The sequence below is a fragment of the Manacus vitellinus genome, unplaced genomic scaffold (genome assembly GCF_001715985.3).
Source record: "Manacus vitellinus isolate BGI_N305 unplaced genomic scaffold, ASM171598v3 scaffold_4_pilon, whole genome shotgun sequence".
Classification (NCBI taxonomy): domain Eukaryota; kingdom Metazoa; phylum Chordata; class Aves; order Passeriformes; family Pipridae; genus Manacus; species Manacus vitellinus.
The window spans coordinates 21,159,871-21,178,077 of record NW_021940604.1 but is presented as its reverse complement, the minus strand read 5'-3'; the positions used below and the strand labels follow the sequence as shown (position 1 = coordinate 21,178,077).

At 37.5% G+C, this 18,207-nt stretch overlaps 1 protein-coding gene across 3 annotated transcripts in view; it reads right to left on the bottom strand.

Moving 5' to 3' along the window:
- Positions 1-5,707: 5,707 nt before the first annotated feature.
- The window catches only part of LAMA4 (laminin subunit alpha 4), a 102,543-nt gene continuing 90,043 nt past the window's right edge, over positions 5,708-18,207 (bottom strand). For all 3 annotated transcript variants that reach the window (XM_008931395.3, XM_018078184.2, XM_018078186.2), the window contains exons 29-38: positions 17,684-17,848; positions 16,840-16,993; positions 15,979-16,169; positions 14,243-14,432; positions 13,222-13,377; positions 12,050-12,209; positions 10,963-11,093; positions 8,477-8,570; positions 7,388-7,507; positions 5,708-5,903 (exon numbers count right to left, since the gene is read on the bottom strand). In XM_008931395.3, the coding sequence (XP_008929643.2) occupies positions 5,758-5,903; positions 7,388-7,507; positions 8,477-8,570; positions 10,963-11,093; positions 12,050-12,209; positions 13,222-13,377; positions 14,243-14,432; positions 15,979-16,169; positions 16,840-16,993; positions 17,684-17,848 (1,507 nt within the window). In that variant the 3' untranslated portion in view covers positions 5,708-5,757. The remainder of the gene's footprint in view (positions 5,904-7,387; positions 7,508-8,476; positions 8,571-10,962; positions 11,094-12,049; positions 12,210-13,221; positions 13,378-14,242; positions 14,433-15,978; positions 16,170-16,839; positions 16,994-17,683; positions 17,849-18,207) is intronic.

Below are 18,207 nucleotides of genomic sequence, written 5' to 3'. Positions count from 1 at the left end.
TTGGAAATATTTCCATACAGTACAGTTCATTACCTTTTATGGCTAAAAGTGGTGCGATAAGAAGCATTTTATTTTCCCCAAATTCATAGTTCAGGAATATGGTGTGACATGTGCCAAACGGTATGAAAACGCAAATTAAAAATTAAGTGAAAAAGTGGTCATTCGGAAATGCTGTTGTAATGTACCTTCCCACCAGGCTCGCACGTTATGTTTTTCTTTAAGCTCAGTTTCGTATTTCTTGTGCGTATAATTTTCCACAGTGCAACTGGGAGGTGCTATTGCCCATGTGTTTAACTTCAGGAATAAAAAAAGGAAAGAATGAAAAATGTAGAGATGCTATTGTCTCTGCACAGCAAGACTGCTAAGCTGCAAAATCATAGAACCGTTTAGCTTGGAAAAGACCTTTAAGATCATGAAGTCGAACTGTTAATCCAGCACTGCCAAATCCACCACTACACCGGTAAAGAATGTGCGATAAGCAAAGCAGTCGCTTGCAGAAAGCTGTCTTGTGACACAGATGGCATTTCTGCTTCCTGTGGGAGAACAAAAGCACTTCCATGCAACTCAGTTCATTAGGTTTTATGGCTAAAACTATCCAACAAAGCAGTCTTTTCCCAAATATATTATTTCTACTGCTGGTGTGCAAACAAAATTTGCTAAATGAAATTCCTAATCCTTTATTTGCTCCTGGACATGACCTAGGATCCTGTAGAGATTAATTATAGATCCACAGGAAACTAAAGTTATAGCAAAAGAATAGTTCGAAAAACTTTCTTGGAAAGATTATGTACGTACTGCAGCAAATAAAATATTGTACAATACAATCTAATAATGTATTGTATACAAGAAATAGATATACACTAATTTTTTAAAACTTAATTGAAAGAGAAGAGTCTATCTATTGGAAATTAGTATTATTCTTAAGAAAAAGTACTGAGTGGCCCAAGGTTACTCAAGTGTCATGTATGGGGTTGTAAAGGACCAAAAACTTTAGTGTTATAGGCACGTTTAGCATGAAAAGAGTAATACTGTCTCAAACACTTCTTTTATAAACTAATAAACAATGTAAAACTACATGAATATTAAGAAGGAAAGCAGGTGATAATTTCTCTCTGGACAGTCTAGATGTAACTTATAGCTTAATTTTGTTCCCTGTGATTATCTGGACTGACTTATAGGCTGTGCTCTGTTCTAGCTATTCAATGTCAAACTGTTTCTGTACTTCTTGCCTACTATCACGTCCTTAAAGTCTTCCCTTCACATGCCTTTTTGGTCTTAGGCTAAAAGTAGTACAACATTGCTTATAAGCATTCTGAAGTTTAATTTAAAGTCTGCAGAATCTCTTCATAATAATGTATCTGGCTTGCTTTCTTCTTGTGTAATTAGCTACAGTTTCTACTTGTTCTTTCAGTTAGTTGTAGGTTTTGTGTTCTATGTCCCATCAAGATTCAGCTTAATGGGATTCACTCTGTTGAATATGAGATTGCAGAAAGACACTGTGCTTTGACTTCCAGTATGCTATTAAAGAGGTCAGTGCTGGCAAATGTTAAGTGATTATTCTCACTGAGCTTGGAAACACTAAGTCAGAGATGCAATTGAGATTCATATTCATATGGGAATATTTTTTAGCTTCCAGGAAGTTGATGCTTAATAGCCAGGTTGGCTTGATGAATATGCCCAGAGGTTTAATGAAACAGTCAGCTCAACTATACAAAAGAAATCATCACACACTGACTTTCTGTTTTGTTATAGATGAAGCCCTACTTCATCTACCATGTTATAAATGCATGAATCTATACGGGTCCCATCAGAGACTTTTTGTCTATGTTAATCATTTAATCAACAGACTTATGTTAATGTGTGTTTCTTACCCTAAATTTCTCAGTAACTTTGTGTTGAAGGTGTTATATGGGAATGGTGTTCCACAGCCTTGGAACACAGATTGAATAATTGTATGAATAACCTACATATTGAGAGGTTATGAGTTGCCATGGACCACAATGAATCTGCAAATAACCCTTAAATCCCAACTGTAACAACAGCCAATAATGCATAACAAGTTAAATATGTGTGCTATGCTTTCAGCATCTTTTTAATAACAGTCATTTGACTATTTAGGCCACATGCTGCTGTAGGGAGAATACACTGGAATTCGAACTAACGCTATCCCTTGATTTATATCAGGTCTTAGTTCACATATGAAGGTTTGTTGGTTTGTAGTTTTGTTTTTCTGTTTGATTTTTTTTTTTTTTTCTGGCTCTTTTTTTTTTATCTTAAAATGGCTGGCTTATGGGGAATTACTGTAAGGCTTGTAACATTCCATCTTTAATTTTCCTGTCTAGGCTGTTGTCCATACTCTTGATCCTTGAAGAGAGGGGGGATCTTCAATATAAGAGATGAAGGGGCCAGAGATCCTATTTTAATATTTTATTTTGAAGCAGTTTGAAGAGTATTTCATTTTGAAATTGGATTCTTTCTTATATATACATGCAAAGGTCCAGTTTCAAAATATTCCATGATATAATAAGAGTGCCCTGATTTAGATAAAGGCTGCAACAACACTTATTAAAATGTTGAAGGTGGCAGAGAAAAGTTATCATTTCTTAAGGTCAGTGCTCTTTTTTTTGGTAAGTTTTCTGCTGAATTGAGATAGTTATACTCATATTGAAAATGCAAATGGATAATCTGACAATGTAGCTCAGAATGTGAAGGTTTTTCCCAAATCTTTGGAGATTAAGGGTTTTGTACTTTGAAGCTATAATTTTTAAGATAGATACAGAAGACAAATTGAATTCTGGGAAGATTTCTCCTTAGGCAGTCACCTTCTCTTAAACACCAGCAGCTTTGAAATGAATGTGGAGGTGTATGTAATATAATGCATCACATACAGACTTTCTTTGGTGCATATGAAATGGTAATTTCAAGGTCTATGTGGATGTTGGGGGCAGGGAAATTTGCATTATTTTCTGCTCTCTCCTGAGTCTGCAAGTATCCTCTGGTTTATAGTATTTTTCTTTGGAAACCCTGTTCTGCAGAGGGAAAACCTACATCTCTGAGGCCTAGAAAGAAAAATTGAGGAAGATATCCTCCACGAATACTGCTATGTTTGATTAGCTGATGATATAGTAAAGAGAAGTAAATTGAATGGTAACAGTTTATGAATTTTAATGTGGTTTTTATTAACATATACTGTTTTAGTGTATTTTTAGTTTTCCATATATAAAGTATGCAAAGGACTGATTAATCAGGTTCACAGAACAAAACCAAATCACATTGCAGCAAATATGGCTAAGAGAAATATTGTTTATTGGATGTGGATATGAGAAAATATGCTTTGGTTTGAAGTAGGTATAAGACAGAAAAACATTCCGGGTATGTGAGTACCATTTAACATACAATGCTCCACTTAATACAAACATTCACTAAACTGTGATGCTCTTAGGGGGCACAGGCATATGCTATTCCTGGCTATCTCTGCTTAGCAGCTGCAGGCAACCTCAAAAGGAATTTCAGTAATCCTTGTAACAAACCTATCAGAGCAGGGAATCTGCTGTTCTTTTCTCTCCAGCAATAGGGTCATGGAGACTAGGGCCTGAGGAAGCTTAGCTCAGGTTGTGGTGTCCTGAGCTTGGTTGAGCCAATCTAACAACTCATTAGCACTGGAAGGAGGGAGACTTCCTTTTTTTTACCCCTGCTCCCAGCTACACTGCGATGACATCATGCATTGCCTCTGCTACCCACTGGGAATCCAGCATTCCCCCTCAACACAAATTCCCAAAACAAAAGCCCTAAATATTTTCTGTTCTGAATCTGCCAGGAGCAGAAAAAAGTTGAGTGGGCATAGTGGTTTTGGTATCCGAGACAAAGATGGCATTTGAAGGCAATGGATTCAGGAAAGACCCACGCTGGATTCAGAGAGGCTGCAAAGGTATACTCTTAACTGCTTGCTTATAAACAGTGGGCTATGGAGTGATGAAAAGAGGGGTCTATATACCACTGCCAGAAGTACGGGGTCTCCATAAGGAGTGGGAAAGGAAATCAGTCCTCAAAGCACATTGCCTGAGAGTTCCAGGGAAGGGAAGTGGAGACATGTTCAGGAGAAGGCAGGTGGAACAGGCATGGGGACTGAAAGAAAGAGCAGAGCTGACAAGGCTGATGAAAGGAGAGGCAGTGGCTGCTGGAGCCATGCTGTCTTCTCTCATCCACCTACCACCCAACACTAGACTCTAAAGACAAGTGGAGAGTCAGTGATGGGGTCCCAGCTGCTGGAGAGTTCCCGTGCCAGTGTATCCAGAGCTTGCAGTTCTTTATCCAAAGTAAGCCAAGCCCACTGCAATCTGTCAAAACCCTTTCCCCACTAGGGGTAAAGTAGTAGGGAAGCTGCTTACACATGTGTCTTATTCTGGTGGTTCCTCCAGCTGTCCATAGATTCAAGATCTTTGGATTCCAGTTGTCACTTGTGTGTTTTCCAGATGAATTCCCAATCAATTTTTAGTCTCTAGGGTGTTGTCCTTTATTTTCGCCTTTCATACTTTCTGCTTTGCAGCTGATCATCTTTTGAGTTGGTTCCAACAATAATTTTCCCAACATTCATAAAACTTTCTGTCAACAGTACTTTATTCTTAGAGAAAAGAAACCTAAATGTGATCACTGAAGAGACAAAGTTTTGCAAGTGACTTGTGTCCAAGCCTACTGTGAGTTAAACCCTAGCATTAACTTCCATCTACCTTCTATGGTTATAACATAGCTCAGATTTGCAGCCCTTTGCTGTCTGTTTACATCTTCCCGTTTCACTCCCAGTTCCTCTGCAGCATCATATCTTCCAGAGGAACACGTTCTTTGAGTATTACTGCTATAAACTAAAGTCCTGCAGCAGTCTTACAAGGAAGTGATGAATTTGTAATAAGAGAGTCAACTGAAATTGGACCATGATTCTACTTTCTATGCTTCATGTTTACTTGTGTTACATCACTGCAAATGAAATCACAAGACTGTGAATTTAGTGCTATGTTTCTATGTAAGTGCATTTAAAAATTCAGAGAAAAAACTTGGAATTTGGAATTTTGTCTCTCCCTTTCTATGTAAGGCAAGTATTATTCTAAAACTGCCCAGTTTATGTAAATGATCAAATATATAAAGCATTTGTGTTAAAAGATATACATCCTGTCTTTACTCTGTGCTAGAACATATCCATGAAGTCTAGAAGTGGAATAAAAATTTTAATTTTTCATTGTTTATAAGCTTACATAATTAATATACTCTCTGCCCCCCATTTTATTTGAGGAATGTAAAATTAAAAATATACAGTAAAATCTTTTAACAGTTATTTGTGATGCAAATCTATTATCTGGCTTTATTCTTTAAAGAGCATTAGCAGATGCTTTCCTGTGAAACAAAGGCTGACTAAAGTATGGAGTGAAATGATGTAGAGATCTATCTTGAAAATAACATATTTAATATAATTTTAATTTCTTTTATAATCCCACATTTTCACGTAACAGACTGGCCACACATACACTATAAGAAATGGTAAAGCTCACTCTTGTGGTATAGTAAGAGAAGTGCAGAAGCAACAGCCCTTTATTCTTCAGTGATTTTTCTTTGCATGTAAATATTAGACGTGACCCTTAAGCATGCTTCTTTCTGTAGATGTAGTTGTGATATTTTCATTCTTCTTCTCTTGCTGAACATGGTTACTTTTGTTCTATTTTTCTTTCTGTGGTCTAAGGAACTTTACAGGATCAATGCAGTGCGCTATCAGGCTGCTGGACAGGTATTAATGCTTACAGCACCACTAACCAAAGCTGCTTTACTAAAACTCACTGGCTTTTCATCAATCATGAAGTTACGAATGCAGCCAATGAAGGAATTGCGTGTAGTCAGGCTCGTTGTTAGCAGAGACTCTGAAAGAAGCACATAAAAAAATTAAATAAATAAAAATTTAGAGCTCACAATGACCAAAATCATCAGTTCGGTGGCAGAATCTTTTAAATTTGCTACTAACTGCGGCTCTGCTGAATCTTCAGTGGGTCTTTTAAAACACCTGGCTTACTGCCAGTGTAGAGGTCATTAGAGTAAGTATGGTTAGTTATCTACAGTTATGTAAAGCCTTGATACCACATTGTCAGCAGAGAGAAAAATTGCATTTTTTGACAACTACATTTTCTTTTAAGTAAGCGAATCCCCTTGTCTGTTTTTGTAATTATACATTACATTACTGTGTCTGATTTGTTAGTTTGCATCTAATTTGCTGTATTTGCATGGTCATCATCATCACATCATCATGGCTAGGCTTCGCAAACAAAGATTTGGGGATTTGCATGGTATTATATCTTGTTTGGTTTTGTGAAGTTCTATGTAAGATTTTTCTGTGCCAGGGTGATAATACTGTTATAGAGCCAATGAATGACATTACCTTAGTATTCTATAATTAATGTAGAAATAGAAGGCTCCGTTATGAAGCAGAACAGCATTTGCAATTACCCCTTTATATCACCTCTCTGGGAAGAGTTCTGTCCTAATAAAATTCCAGTTTGGATTTAAAGATGAAGAGGCATCTGTGCATAGGTTTTATTATTCCTCTTAGGCTCATTTTACTTCCTGGTAGTGTGGAATGGATGTGAACACCACACACTCAAGCCACTAATCCAAGATAAGCAATATAATGAATTTTGTAGTTAGAGCTGTTCATGATTGACATGCAAGGCACAGAGAAATAATGCTGCATGTTTTCAATGAGAAATGTACAGGAGTTGACTTAAAAATTGAATCACGTAGTGTTGATTACAGTTTGTATATGAACCCCAATAGAGTAGCTCTGTCTGTTGAATAAGGGAAGTAAATGTAGTAATCTTGGCCCACGCTACACAGATGGTCTGTGAGTCACCAATACACATGAGCAGACATCTGTGCAATAGAAACAACTAGTCAGAAAAAGAATCTCCTTGTTTTGTCTTGTTTTCAAAGATGCCATTGCTTGAAGATAAGGAAAGAAGCCTACCAGCAACTAAACCTTGAGACTCCAGTGACAGTGACAGTGAGTTTCCAATCCCATAAATAAATAAATTGTTTCTTAAAAGAACAGTAAATCCATAGTGGAAGGTAAAATAGAAAAAGAAGGATTTTTTTTTTGTACCTCGCTGACTTCTCTACTTAGTCCTTACTGACCCTCCAGCAGCTGTGAATGTTTTGATTTCAATGCAGCAGCACTCTCTTTTCTTTGAGAACTTGAGACAGAACATTTCTGATCTGCTCTTGTGCCTTTGAATTTTACCAAGTTGTTCACATGTTTTGTTATTTTTTGACACGAAAACTAAGTCTTTATGCTTTCTCTGGAAACAGTGTTGAAATCTGAGAACAACATACCACAAAGCTGTGAAAAACGTACCTGGTACACCTCCAATAAACACTGGCTCCCTGTGGTCAATTGCCTTTGGATTTAGTGGCCCTACCACATGGTTGACTTCAGAGTCTACATCCAGCTGCACCACATTAGCATCTCTGATAACTGAAAGGAGAAGGAACAGGGATCAATAAGAAGTAGCACATGATTTTTTTATGACAGAAGGGAGCTATCTGTTTGATCTGATTAGTTAATTTAGTGTTTGCTAGATTGAGTGTGAGCCCTCAGTGACAGCATGTGGGCAGAAGGGTCAGTGGAAAATCCAGAGTGAGAGCAAGGGTGCTTTTGAGTGGGGCTCTTGATTGCTGGTGGCTGTGTCTAGGCTGTCAAATATGAGCATACAATGGTGTGTGGCTTAGGAAAACTGTTTGCCAAATCATTCCCAATTGGAATGCAGTGACGTTTCCTCCTTGCTTGTGGGCCTGGGTTTCCTTCAGAAGGGAACCAGAATGCACGGGGAAAGGGTGCATACTCAAATCTCTTCTTGATGTGACAGTGGGAGACATCCTAAGTCAGCATCTAGACAGGAAGGTAAAGGGGTTCAAAGTACCTGAGGTTTAGAAGTACTTTTTTGACTTTCAAATCCAGGAAAGAAGGATGACTCTCTGGCATAGGGGCAAAATCCTGGCTGTAAACATCTCTCTATTGTGAGCAAAAGGCTCCTCAGGTCTGTCTTGACCTTTAAAGGCGGCATATACTTGTGCCTATTACATTCTACCAACTTATTTAACCTCTAATTGAGAAAGGAAGAATATCATCTGGTATGTGACTTAGGAAAGGTTGCCAGCATTTCAGCTAGGCTGCTTTGTGTTTTTTGAATAAGGAGCTTCCATCTTTGCTTGTTCTTCCTATCTTCACGGGAACTTCTGCTTGTCCTCCCAGAAAGCTCTACAGTTCTGTATCTGAGGGATGAATAAGACTCCATCTTTCACACAAACCTGGGTCTTGACAGGTGAAAAAGAAGAACTGAAAATACGACCACATTCCTAGTGCTCTAGCCCATGGAGCTGGATATCTGGGGAGGGAGAGATGGGCTCTGTCACCTTAATTAGGGGATGATTGCATTTTACTGACCTGCAATTCGATGCCACCTGCCATCACAGAGACTCTGTTTCAGTGTCACTGAAGTTGAAAAATCCCTGATTCCATTATTCAATTTCACAGTAACCTGGGGAAAGTAATGTAATTGTCACTGTAAACACCCTCCTTTACTCTTTTTAACTTCAGTTATAATAATGATGTATTCCTCACTCAAAATATGTCAAGTATCCAAGAGAAAGGAAAACATGATTTCATTAAATTCTTCAAAATAAAGTACCTTTTTTAATCCACAATTTAGGTAGGGGTTTTTTTTGTTTGGTTGGTTTGTTTGTTTTGTTTTGTGTGGTTTTGTTTTTAATTATTGTTCAGATTCAATAGTTCTGAGACATTGTAATTTAACTCAAGGAAGAGTTCAAAAAAAAGATTTAAAAATAACAGCTAATTTCACTCATTTTCTAGTACCTCTACTCTATAATTTCCTGTATGGTAAATTAGTGTTTAGAAACATCAGATGATGTTTTGGCATCTTTCTAGCCACTTAATAAGGAAAACAGTAATGAAAAACCCAAGTATAAACAAACAGAAGAGATGTGAGAAAGGAATAGGTAGTGAATTTCAGAATGACTTTTAAGTTACTTTTTCAAGTTTACCGATAAATCTCTGGCAGAGCTAGAAAGTGAACCTAATTCTGAATTTTGTACCTCTGCTTTAGCTAATGGATTAGTATCTTTCTGTCTGGAAATGTCACAGCAGCAGCAGAGCAGTGTTGTGCCCCTATTGAGGGAGATGAGATTCCCAGCGATGACTGCCAGAGAACTCCAGACTGAGTTCAGCCACTCAGGCTTTTCAAACATCGAAGTTGCCCCTGATCATGCTGACACAGTATTGACTGAAAATAACAGAATCATAGAATGATTTGAATTGAAAGGAACCTTAAAGGTCATCTGGTCCCAACCCCCCTGCCATGGGCAGGGACATCTTCCACTGGATCAGGTTGCTTGTAGCCCTATCCAACCTATCCTTGAACACTTGCAGGGATGGGGCATCCACGATTTCACTGGGCAACCTGTTCCAGTGCCTCATCAACCTCACAGTAAAAAATTTCTTCCTAATATCTAATCTAAACCTACTCTCTTTCAGTTTGAAGCCATTCCCACTTGCCCTGCCACTACAGGCCCTTGTAAATAGTCTCTCTCAAGGAAAGAACTTCTATTTAATTCTAGAGGGTCTCTGATATAGTTGTAACTAAGAAATTTTAAATATTTTTTTTTGCAGAGGGGCACCAGCAAACACAATTGAAATGATCCTCATGTTCTCTTTTATCCACCCTCGAACAAAATATATAGATTAAAGCAAACAAAGAATCATGAGGGAAAGTGACTCCTTAATAAATCACCCAGACAAGCTGTGCTGATAGAGATGTGTACATTTAAAAAATGAATTAAAATTGCTGATCTTATTTGTCCAGCAAAACTGTTTTCACAAAGCAAGTCTTTCATAATGCATTCAAAGGGAACAGATAGTTAATGCTAAAGAAACACAAATGCTTACTAAGAATGTACTGGACTGCTGCAGTGACAAGCAGGGAAGAGCTGCTTTTTCACAGTGAATTTTGTTGATGAATTGTATATGCATTGTACAGGAGGTGAGGTTTGAAGCAGTAAGTGAGACAGCATCTTTTGTTAGACCAACTGATACAGCTGGGAAAACCAAACAAGTTTCTAGACATCCAGACCTCCAGTTAGAACTTTACATAAGAAGTGCTAGACTGGACCAGTTGTATACAGATTCAGCCTTTAAGTGTGGCATGATACGCAGCAATGCAATGTACTTTTACAATTTCTTTGTTAGTTCACCAAGAGCTAGCTACATGGGTAAGGATAACCTTTATCTTACCTAGTTAGCTGTCAAAAGTTAGGTGCCTAACTGAAAGAGCCATTGTTCCATTGATAACCAATATAGAAAAATAGGTTCTCTGAATAATAGCTCACTTAGTCACCTATATTAGACACCTGCTTTCACCATGTTCAGCTGTCCACTCAGTCACTCTGCTGTAGGTTCCTGCTCTTGTAAGAGAGGTGACGGCATGTTTCCTCAGGTGTTGCATTTCTCTCCCCATCACACACATATATGTTAAAGGAAGAAGAGACTGAGTGCAACTCAGACTTCTCTTTTAACAAACAAGAAATTAAAATTCATCAGCAGTTACCTTAGTTGCGACATTTTTAATGTGTAGGTGAAAGAACAACGACAAAGAGTCAGTGCTTTTGCTTCTTTTCAACTGCTCATGAAATATTTATAGTTTGTGCCAGTAAAGTGATCTGATCTTGTCTTAGGTGTTATCTTTTGTATTTTAAAATAAAAGTCTGGATTGCCTAATCTAAGCAGTTATCATATTTAGGAGAGAAATAAGAATCAATTAATGGCAAATTTGTAAGACAGAATTGCATGTAGCAAAGCCCAAGTAGGTGGAAGAGAAATCAGTCAAAGCAGTGGAGGAAATATGACCTTCATTATACCTGTCCATTTCTCATGTGCATATTCAAGTACTCTCCATTCACACTGTGACCATGCAGTAGAATTCCTGAGCTGCTTCGGGGACGTATTTCAAAAACAACTTCAAATTTCAGGCCTAAACTGAAGGATTCATCTGTGAGGTAAAAAGAATAACACTGTTTTTGTGCTGAGTTATTGATGAAATTGGGCATTTATTCAAAGTCAAAATAGAAAATCAAACCCAGAGTAGAATTTATTTGTCCTTAAAACTATTGAAACTTGAGATAGCCTGGTGTGCTGTCAATGACCCATTTCAAGTTTTGTTTTGATTGTGTTTACTTGGAATACTAATGAAGGTTTATTTATTTTTTCTCATTATTTAAAAAATGGATTTTGTTTAAAAATTTCTTAGCAATGAAATGGACAACAGGAAGTAAATGATCTGTATTTTTTGGCAGTTTCTTACTGTGCAATTTGCTAGACATTCAGCAGTCATTATTGAGTGAGTGGGAATCCACTTGAGCTTTGATGATTCAGAAGGAGAAACTCCCTTTTTCAATCTGGTGGCAGGCCAGGGAGCAAATGAGAAATACTGTCTGATTCTCGGTGTTGCCAATGAATTGGGTTATGCAGTTTTCTTTCTTGTTCAGATCAGAGCCTATGTGACCAAATCCCCCTTATAAAACACTTCCTGAAATGCAGCAGGACTAAATGACAAAAACATGTGTTCTTTCATGCTGTTCTGCATTAAACATGCAGAAAGCATTTCTGTAGGATTTTTTAATTATGTTGTTTTATTAATTAAAAAACTTAAGGGGTGACCATTTGCTGGTGTACTTGTCTTAGCAACATTGACTTCTACGGTAATTTTTACCATATTATAACCAGTTCCCTTGTGAAATTATTCAAATTATTTGAAATACATACACACAGATGTGTTTATGTTAAGTTTCACGATGACATTGGGACCTGTCAACATCAGCTGCTTACCACAATAATGACCTGTATCCTTACAGCTCACAGCCTCAAAAATTACTATATCCTTTTGTGAAATATGCCATTCTGAAGCACAATCTCATTATAGGATACATTTGTTTAGAAGTGTATTACCAAGGACGACATATCCTCCTTCTGATGAAAAGTATGTTCCTGCTTCTGATGGGCCTTCAAAGCAAGGCGTTACACTAAATGTCTGCGAAGCTGAAGTAATTGATCTTCCATTGAGCTGTAAGTTGCTGAGACAGCCACTGAAACTGTAGACAGAATTAATCTGAGGGGTAAAAAAAGCATGATTAGTAGATAAACAGCTTGTGGAAGGAAATAAATTCTCCTGTCCTTATTTTTACTTGTTTATAAGCTAAGGCTGTAAGGCTGTGATTGTCTGGCTCATTTTAATTACGTGTTGTTTTATTAATTAAAAAACGTAAGGAGTGACCATTTACTGGTGTACTTGTCTTAGCCACATTATTCTACAATAATTTTTACCATATTATAATAATTTCCCTTGTTAGGCTCATAACACTGAGGATTACCTTGAAGTAAACTTTGTTATGTTCATTTTTGCTTTAACATTCCTAACAAGATAGATAAACTCTGAAAAAGCAGACCCCTATCTTGCCTCGATGCTGTGAGGTATGTATAACATCACCCTGCTCTAGTTGTGTTTTGTTTCTCACAGTTCAGTAAGGACTCTTTGAGAAACAACACAAGCTGGAATTACCTTGAAGGCAAGAGGGACATGAGAGGCTACAAAAAGCACTTTTCCTACTTCCCTTCTCTGGAAACTGTTCTTAATTAAAATTCTAAAGATTACCTTGAATGAGACTGTGTTATGTTCATTTTTGCTTTAACAATCCTTTCCATATACTTCAGTACCAAGCTGTAGAACAGAATCCTGACTTCTAGGTACTGTCTTAAAACAGATGCTAGAAGAAAATTCAAATCTCTTTGAAACCCATCCTACATGTCAGACTTCAGGGTGAAATTCATCTTGTGTAACTTTACCTGTGTCATCTCAGCTTGGATGTTACCAAGATTTTTCTGTTCCTTGTGAACCACTGGCTTTCCAGTTGCTGCTGCTGCAAGTCTATGGAAGCCTAGAGGAGCTACCACCAGCCCAGTCATGTGGGAGCTTTGCTATAGACTTGAACTGAGGTGTTTGCTCCACAGTGTGCCGAGGATTCAGATCTTAATATGCTTTTGGCTGAACCCATCCCTACAGTCAGCTTTTGTTATTAGCTGTACATAGAGGTATGGGCTGATTTAACAGGTGTCTGCTTTACCTGGATATTTTTTACGGCTTTTCCGGGAGCTACACCTCCAATATAGAGTGGTGCAGTGACTTGCCAAGCATTCGTATTACCGCCAAAAGATTCTTCCAGTACTCGGAGACCATCAATTATCAAGTGACCAATATTTTTGCCTCTAGTAAATATCACCTAGGAAGGGAAGAAAAAAAGTGTGGAAGATTACTTTCCTTTGTTAAGGGATCACTCCTGTGCAGTGGGAGAAGATAAGATGTTTGAGAAGAAAAGCTTGTGAGTGATACTCTACCAGCCCATTTTGTTAACTGCCAGTATTCTTTGCTGGGCAACCCTCTTTTTTCACATTCATGTGAAAGCTAGATAGTAAAACTGCTGACTTTCTTACATTTTGATGTACAAGGCAGAGGTAATCAAGGTGGGACAAGGTCTACTGAGATCCAGTCGTCATATATCCGCATGCATGATTTGTTGCTACCTATCACTGTTGGCATTTTCACAGTCTTTACTAGCTTTATAGTCTGGATTCATCCAACTTACTTTAAACACTTAAGTGCCCAAGTCAGTAGCTTAGTAACTGTAGACTTCCTCGGTAGTTAGTGTGAAGAGAGATACCTACAGAGGAAAATTCACCTTGACTCCTAAAATTGTCTTTTTATTTTCATAGACTACAGAGGGAGCCCAAGACAGCTGTGCTTGTAGGCATTTCAAAGACATTTGCTGAACAAAATTATCATAGTTATTTTTTTCCTAGCTCACTTAGCTCTTAATTGCCTTACTGTTCTGCTTGTTTCTATCACTTCTATTCAGCTGTTAGTGTTGGGATTTGCTGGATTTTTATAACTGACTCACTTTCCTGCCCTTAATTAATGACTTGATAAAATGCAACATGGAAGATTTAAAAATGTTGATGGAAGTTTCTCAACATATAGGTGTGTTTATGAATACATGAATGCAAACTCCCTGAGCTGTCACATTAGCAGTGTCTTTACTGCAGCCTTGATAGGATGTGCCATCATAATGATTGATTTCTTTTACTTACATCGTGCCACAGACCATCATTGTATTTCTCTTGGCTCTTAATCCTTATCTTCTGATGACCAGCATTAAACATAAAAACGAGTCGGCCATGAGCAACGAAAAGGGCCATGAAGTTGGTCTCTTTTTGATCCGAAATGTAGAAAATCATTCCATGAGATGAGTGAGTTTTCAGACTGATAGAGAACTGAGCTCTGGCACAAAAAAACCCCAATATTAAAAATAAAGTAGATATACTTGACTTAAAACAAACATCAAGCAGAGGAAGACTGGGATTTTCCTTTCATCCGGAACAATATACATCTCCTTTATGGAACTAGTGTTTCTGAGAAACATTCGGTGCTGGTTGTTGGAGTAGAAGTCAAAGTTGAAGAAGAAGCTGCCTCATAAGGAACTTGTTTTAAAAAATTAAAATCTCTGGAGTGAATAAATTCAGTATAGACCACAAAAAACTGACACTATATACACTGCATTTCCATTCCTGTTGAACAGCAGTGTTGGAGGAATTTTTAACTGTGATGGCATAGAGGCTTAATAGTTCACAAATCTTTAATGCTATTCTAGACTTGGTGCTAAGCTTCCTCTTCCTTGAAGTTCCTTGTGAAGTCCATGGCAACATGGAAAGTTATACACTGTTGGTTTGACAATGTCAACAGTGAAAATTTCTTGAGTGATTGCTGTTATTACTTTCGGTCTAAAACATGTCTAAGTTGTATTGGTGTAGACAGTGCCAAAACTGACTCCTCCTTCTTCTCAGTTAACTAACCTAGCTTCCATTCTTCATATTATCTCAAGAATCTCTACATTGCCACTTGCATGTGTGTGTACATTCCATATACACTTAGGCCCGTACCAATATCAGTTGATTTAGAACCACACAAGTCATATTTTTTTTTAAAAATGCACGTCACAAAGATGAAGATTTAATAATGGTTGGAAAATATGTGTTGTAGGGATGAAGATGGGATGAAGATATTAGAGTTTGGGGTTTCCTTCATATGGGCACCATCAGGACTGCCCTAAGTAAAACACTATTGAATTAAAATAAGCATAGTGTGTTTTTTTTATTTAAATTAGGAAATAGCACTCTTCTGAGTTAGTGGTCTGGTATGCTTCCAGGAAGTGCTGTGTTGTTGAATTTATAGTCTTTAATGGAAACTATTAAACCAAAATCCTCGTTGATCTTAACATACTGCATGACATAGTCTGTGGGAGTATGAAAATGAAATGTCAACAGTATCTGGACTCATTATTACTTGAATTTCCATTGAATTGGACATAGCTTTATGTCCTACTGCACTGTGTAGATTCCTAACCATTAAACTGCTGACAAGGTCCACTCAGCATGTAATTGCTTCATTTTTTGGTGAGCTTTCACGTTCTTTTCCACCTCTGCTCCACTGTCATTACTTCTTGGAAAAGACACTGATTGTGCATTGCTTATACAGAACTAACATCCTCAAAAGCTTCATATAAATAGGCAAGGAGACACATTTTGTTAATATACAATGCAGATGAAGACTCCACAAGAGGGATGTAACTGGAAACATTCTCTATATTGCTCTTACTCAACTGAAGCACCTTTTAATATAACCTAACAACATCCTCGATGCAAAATTTGGCCTAAGATATAAAGGAAAAAGCCAGGGTAACAGCAGAAATGTGTCCCTTTTAAAAAAAATTGAAATACGTCTTTCTTCTGCTCCATATATTTAATTTTTATTTCTAAAGTCACTTTACCTTTGACTGAAATCCTTTGGTATGTGATCAAATTCTTGACGGCTGTTTGCTGTTCCTCCAAACTGATACGCATGTTCGGTTGCCTTGGGATTCATGGGCAAGTGGCACTGAGGGTCCCTTTGCATATTCACTTGATAGAGTTTTTTGAGGCCAGTTGAAGGCTGTGAAATCTTGTCTTTCTCTCTTTCCACCTTCACAGAAAAAGAACTATTAACCATAATTTTAAACTGAAATTGACATAATAAAAGAACAGTATCATTTATATCTAAGCTAGTAATATATTGTTTCCTTACATAAATACCAGGACTGTTTCCAAGTAAAATATTCCTTGAACAGATCTAATATAGATGCTGGTTTAGGACAGAAGAAGGGATAAACAAAATACATGTGTAGCTAACATAATTACAATTCAATTCTTTTGCAGTTTTCCTACTTAAATCTTTTCCTCTCTGCTTTCGATGGTATGAGCTGTATTATAGGCATAAGAGGACATGCTTGAATTAAAAATTCTGCATGCCGAAGGAAGTATTTGTTTCGCATTTATAATAGTGTGTGCTAATTGTAGGAGGAGCTGAGAACAGAAGCAGGTTTATTGCTTTTAGAATATAGAAGAAATCAAGAAGGCTTTTTTCTGCAGTACTTTTTTTAAGAAGTTCTAGTAAGCGAGAATGATGCAAGTGTAGGCCAGATAGATTGGGTCAGGGCAATCATTTGCAGTGATGGGAATATGTAAAGGAGCAGGATACTTCCCTTTATGTATCTGAAATTGTCTTTATGCATTTTGGATCCATGATTTAGAGAATTTCCAATCATGGCATTTTGGAAAACTCTAGGGTGGTACTGGGACAATTTGCAGCAAACCTTTTTATTACGGTTTCCTTTGGCTTTTGATGAGTTTTTTCCTTTCTTATGGAGAAGAGCTACCGGAGGAGATTCAACAGGGCATCCATACAAAGACGTCTGAACTTTCTCGGAGTACTTTTGGAAATCTTCTACTTCAACCTCTTCATCCAACCTGTTTCAAAGAGGAGGTGACAAGAACACCTTTTTTTTTTTTTCCCCAAGTGTTGGAATTGTCTTCACAAAAGTCACAGAATTGTACATTTGTAGTTTAAATGATGTTTGAATGGGTATTTTTCATTCTTGGATCATGGATAAAAATACAGATTGACCACTCAGTCTTTGGGTAATGCGGACAGCCTATACTACCTCTGACTGTTGTTATGCTACCATAAACAAAGAGTATCAATCTGCAGCATCAAATTAACTTTAACATCTTCTATATAAGAACATTTCATAAAGCAGTTAAGATCAACATATTCTGACCATTTTCACATGACCAAACTCCTAACTTTCCCAGCTCCTGTGAGATGCTTTAATATAATTTTGTTTCAAAGGCAGAGCTGAAAACTGCATAACATAAATGTAAATTACAGCTATGCAAATTATACATTGCACCAGCAGCATTAGCAGGTACAGTACTGAAAGCTGATTTCATCAAGTTATTCCCACCTTAACAATATCTTAATCTAGCAGGTCTGTGCCAGCAGATTCCATGGCAAATAAGGTAAGAAACTTATTCACACATATTGTCTAGCCTCACAAAATGAGACGGGAATTTTTATTGTGACAATAATCACTTCTCTTGACCTACTATTCAAGCTCTTAGGCAATGACTGCCTGTGTTCGGGAGGAATTTGCGCACCTAGTGAAGTAAGCATTGCTTATGCAACCAGTGAAGTTGGCTTGCTGCGTTCTGAGGGGAGAGCCACCAAAATAAAACTTCTTGATGCTGTCTGGGCTTTTCCCTGCTCTGTCCTTTGCTGGATTCTTCTTGCTTTGTTTCTTGTCATCAACAGTCAGCTCATACCTGCAAAGGCAAAGCATACATTTGGCAGGCTAGTTTTGGAAATGTCAGTGCCAGTGGTTAGACAACATATTACACGCACCCAAAATGCTCCACTCAGTGTATACATCTCTGAATGGTAGTGCTCAAAGTCATGAGAAGACCTTCTTGCTTTCAGCTGTGCAACAAGTAACAGTTCAATAAACCATTGACAAAGTTGTGCACAGAGACCCATGGATTTAATATTATCCTGCGGTTAATTGTGAAGTCCAAGAATATACAGTTCACTCAGTGAAGAAAGATAAACTAAACAATTGCTGATAAATGGATGGAGCCACCATTTGTGTAAGATAAGATCTAAGCACACGCTAATCCTTCTTGTT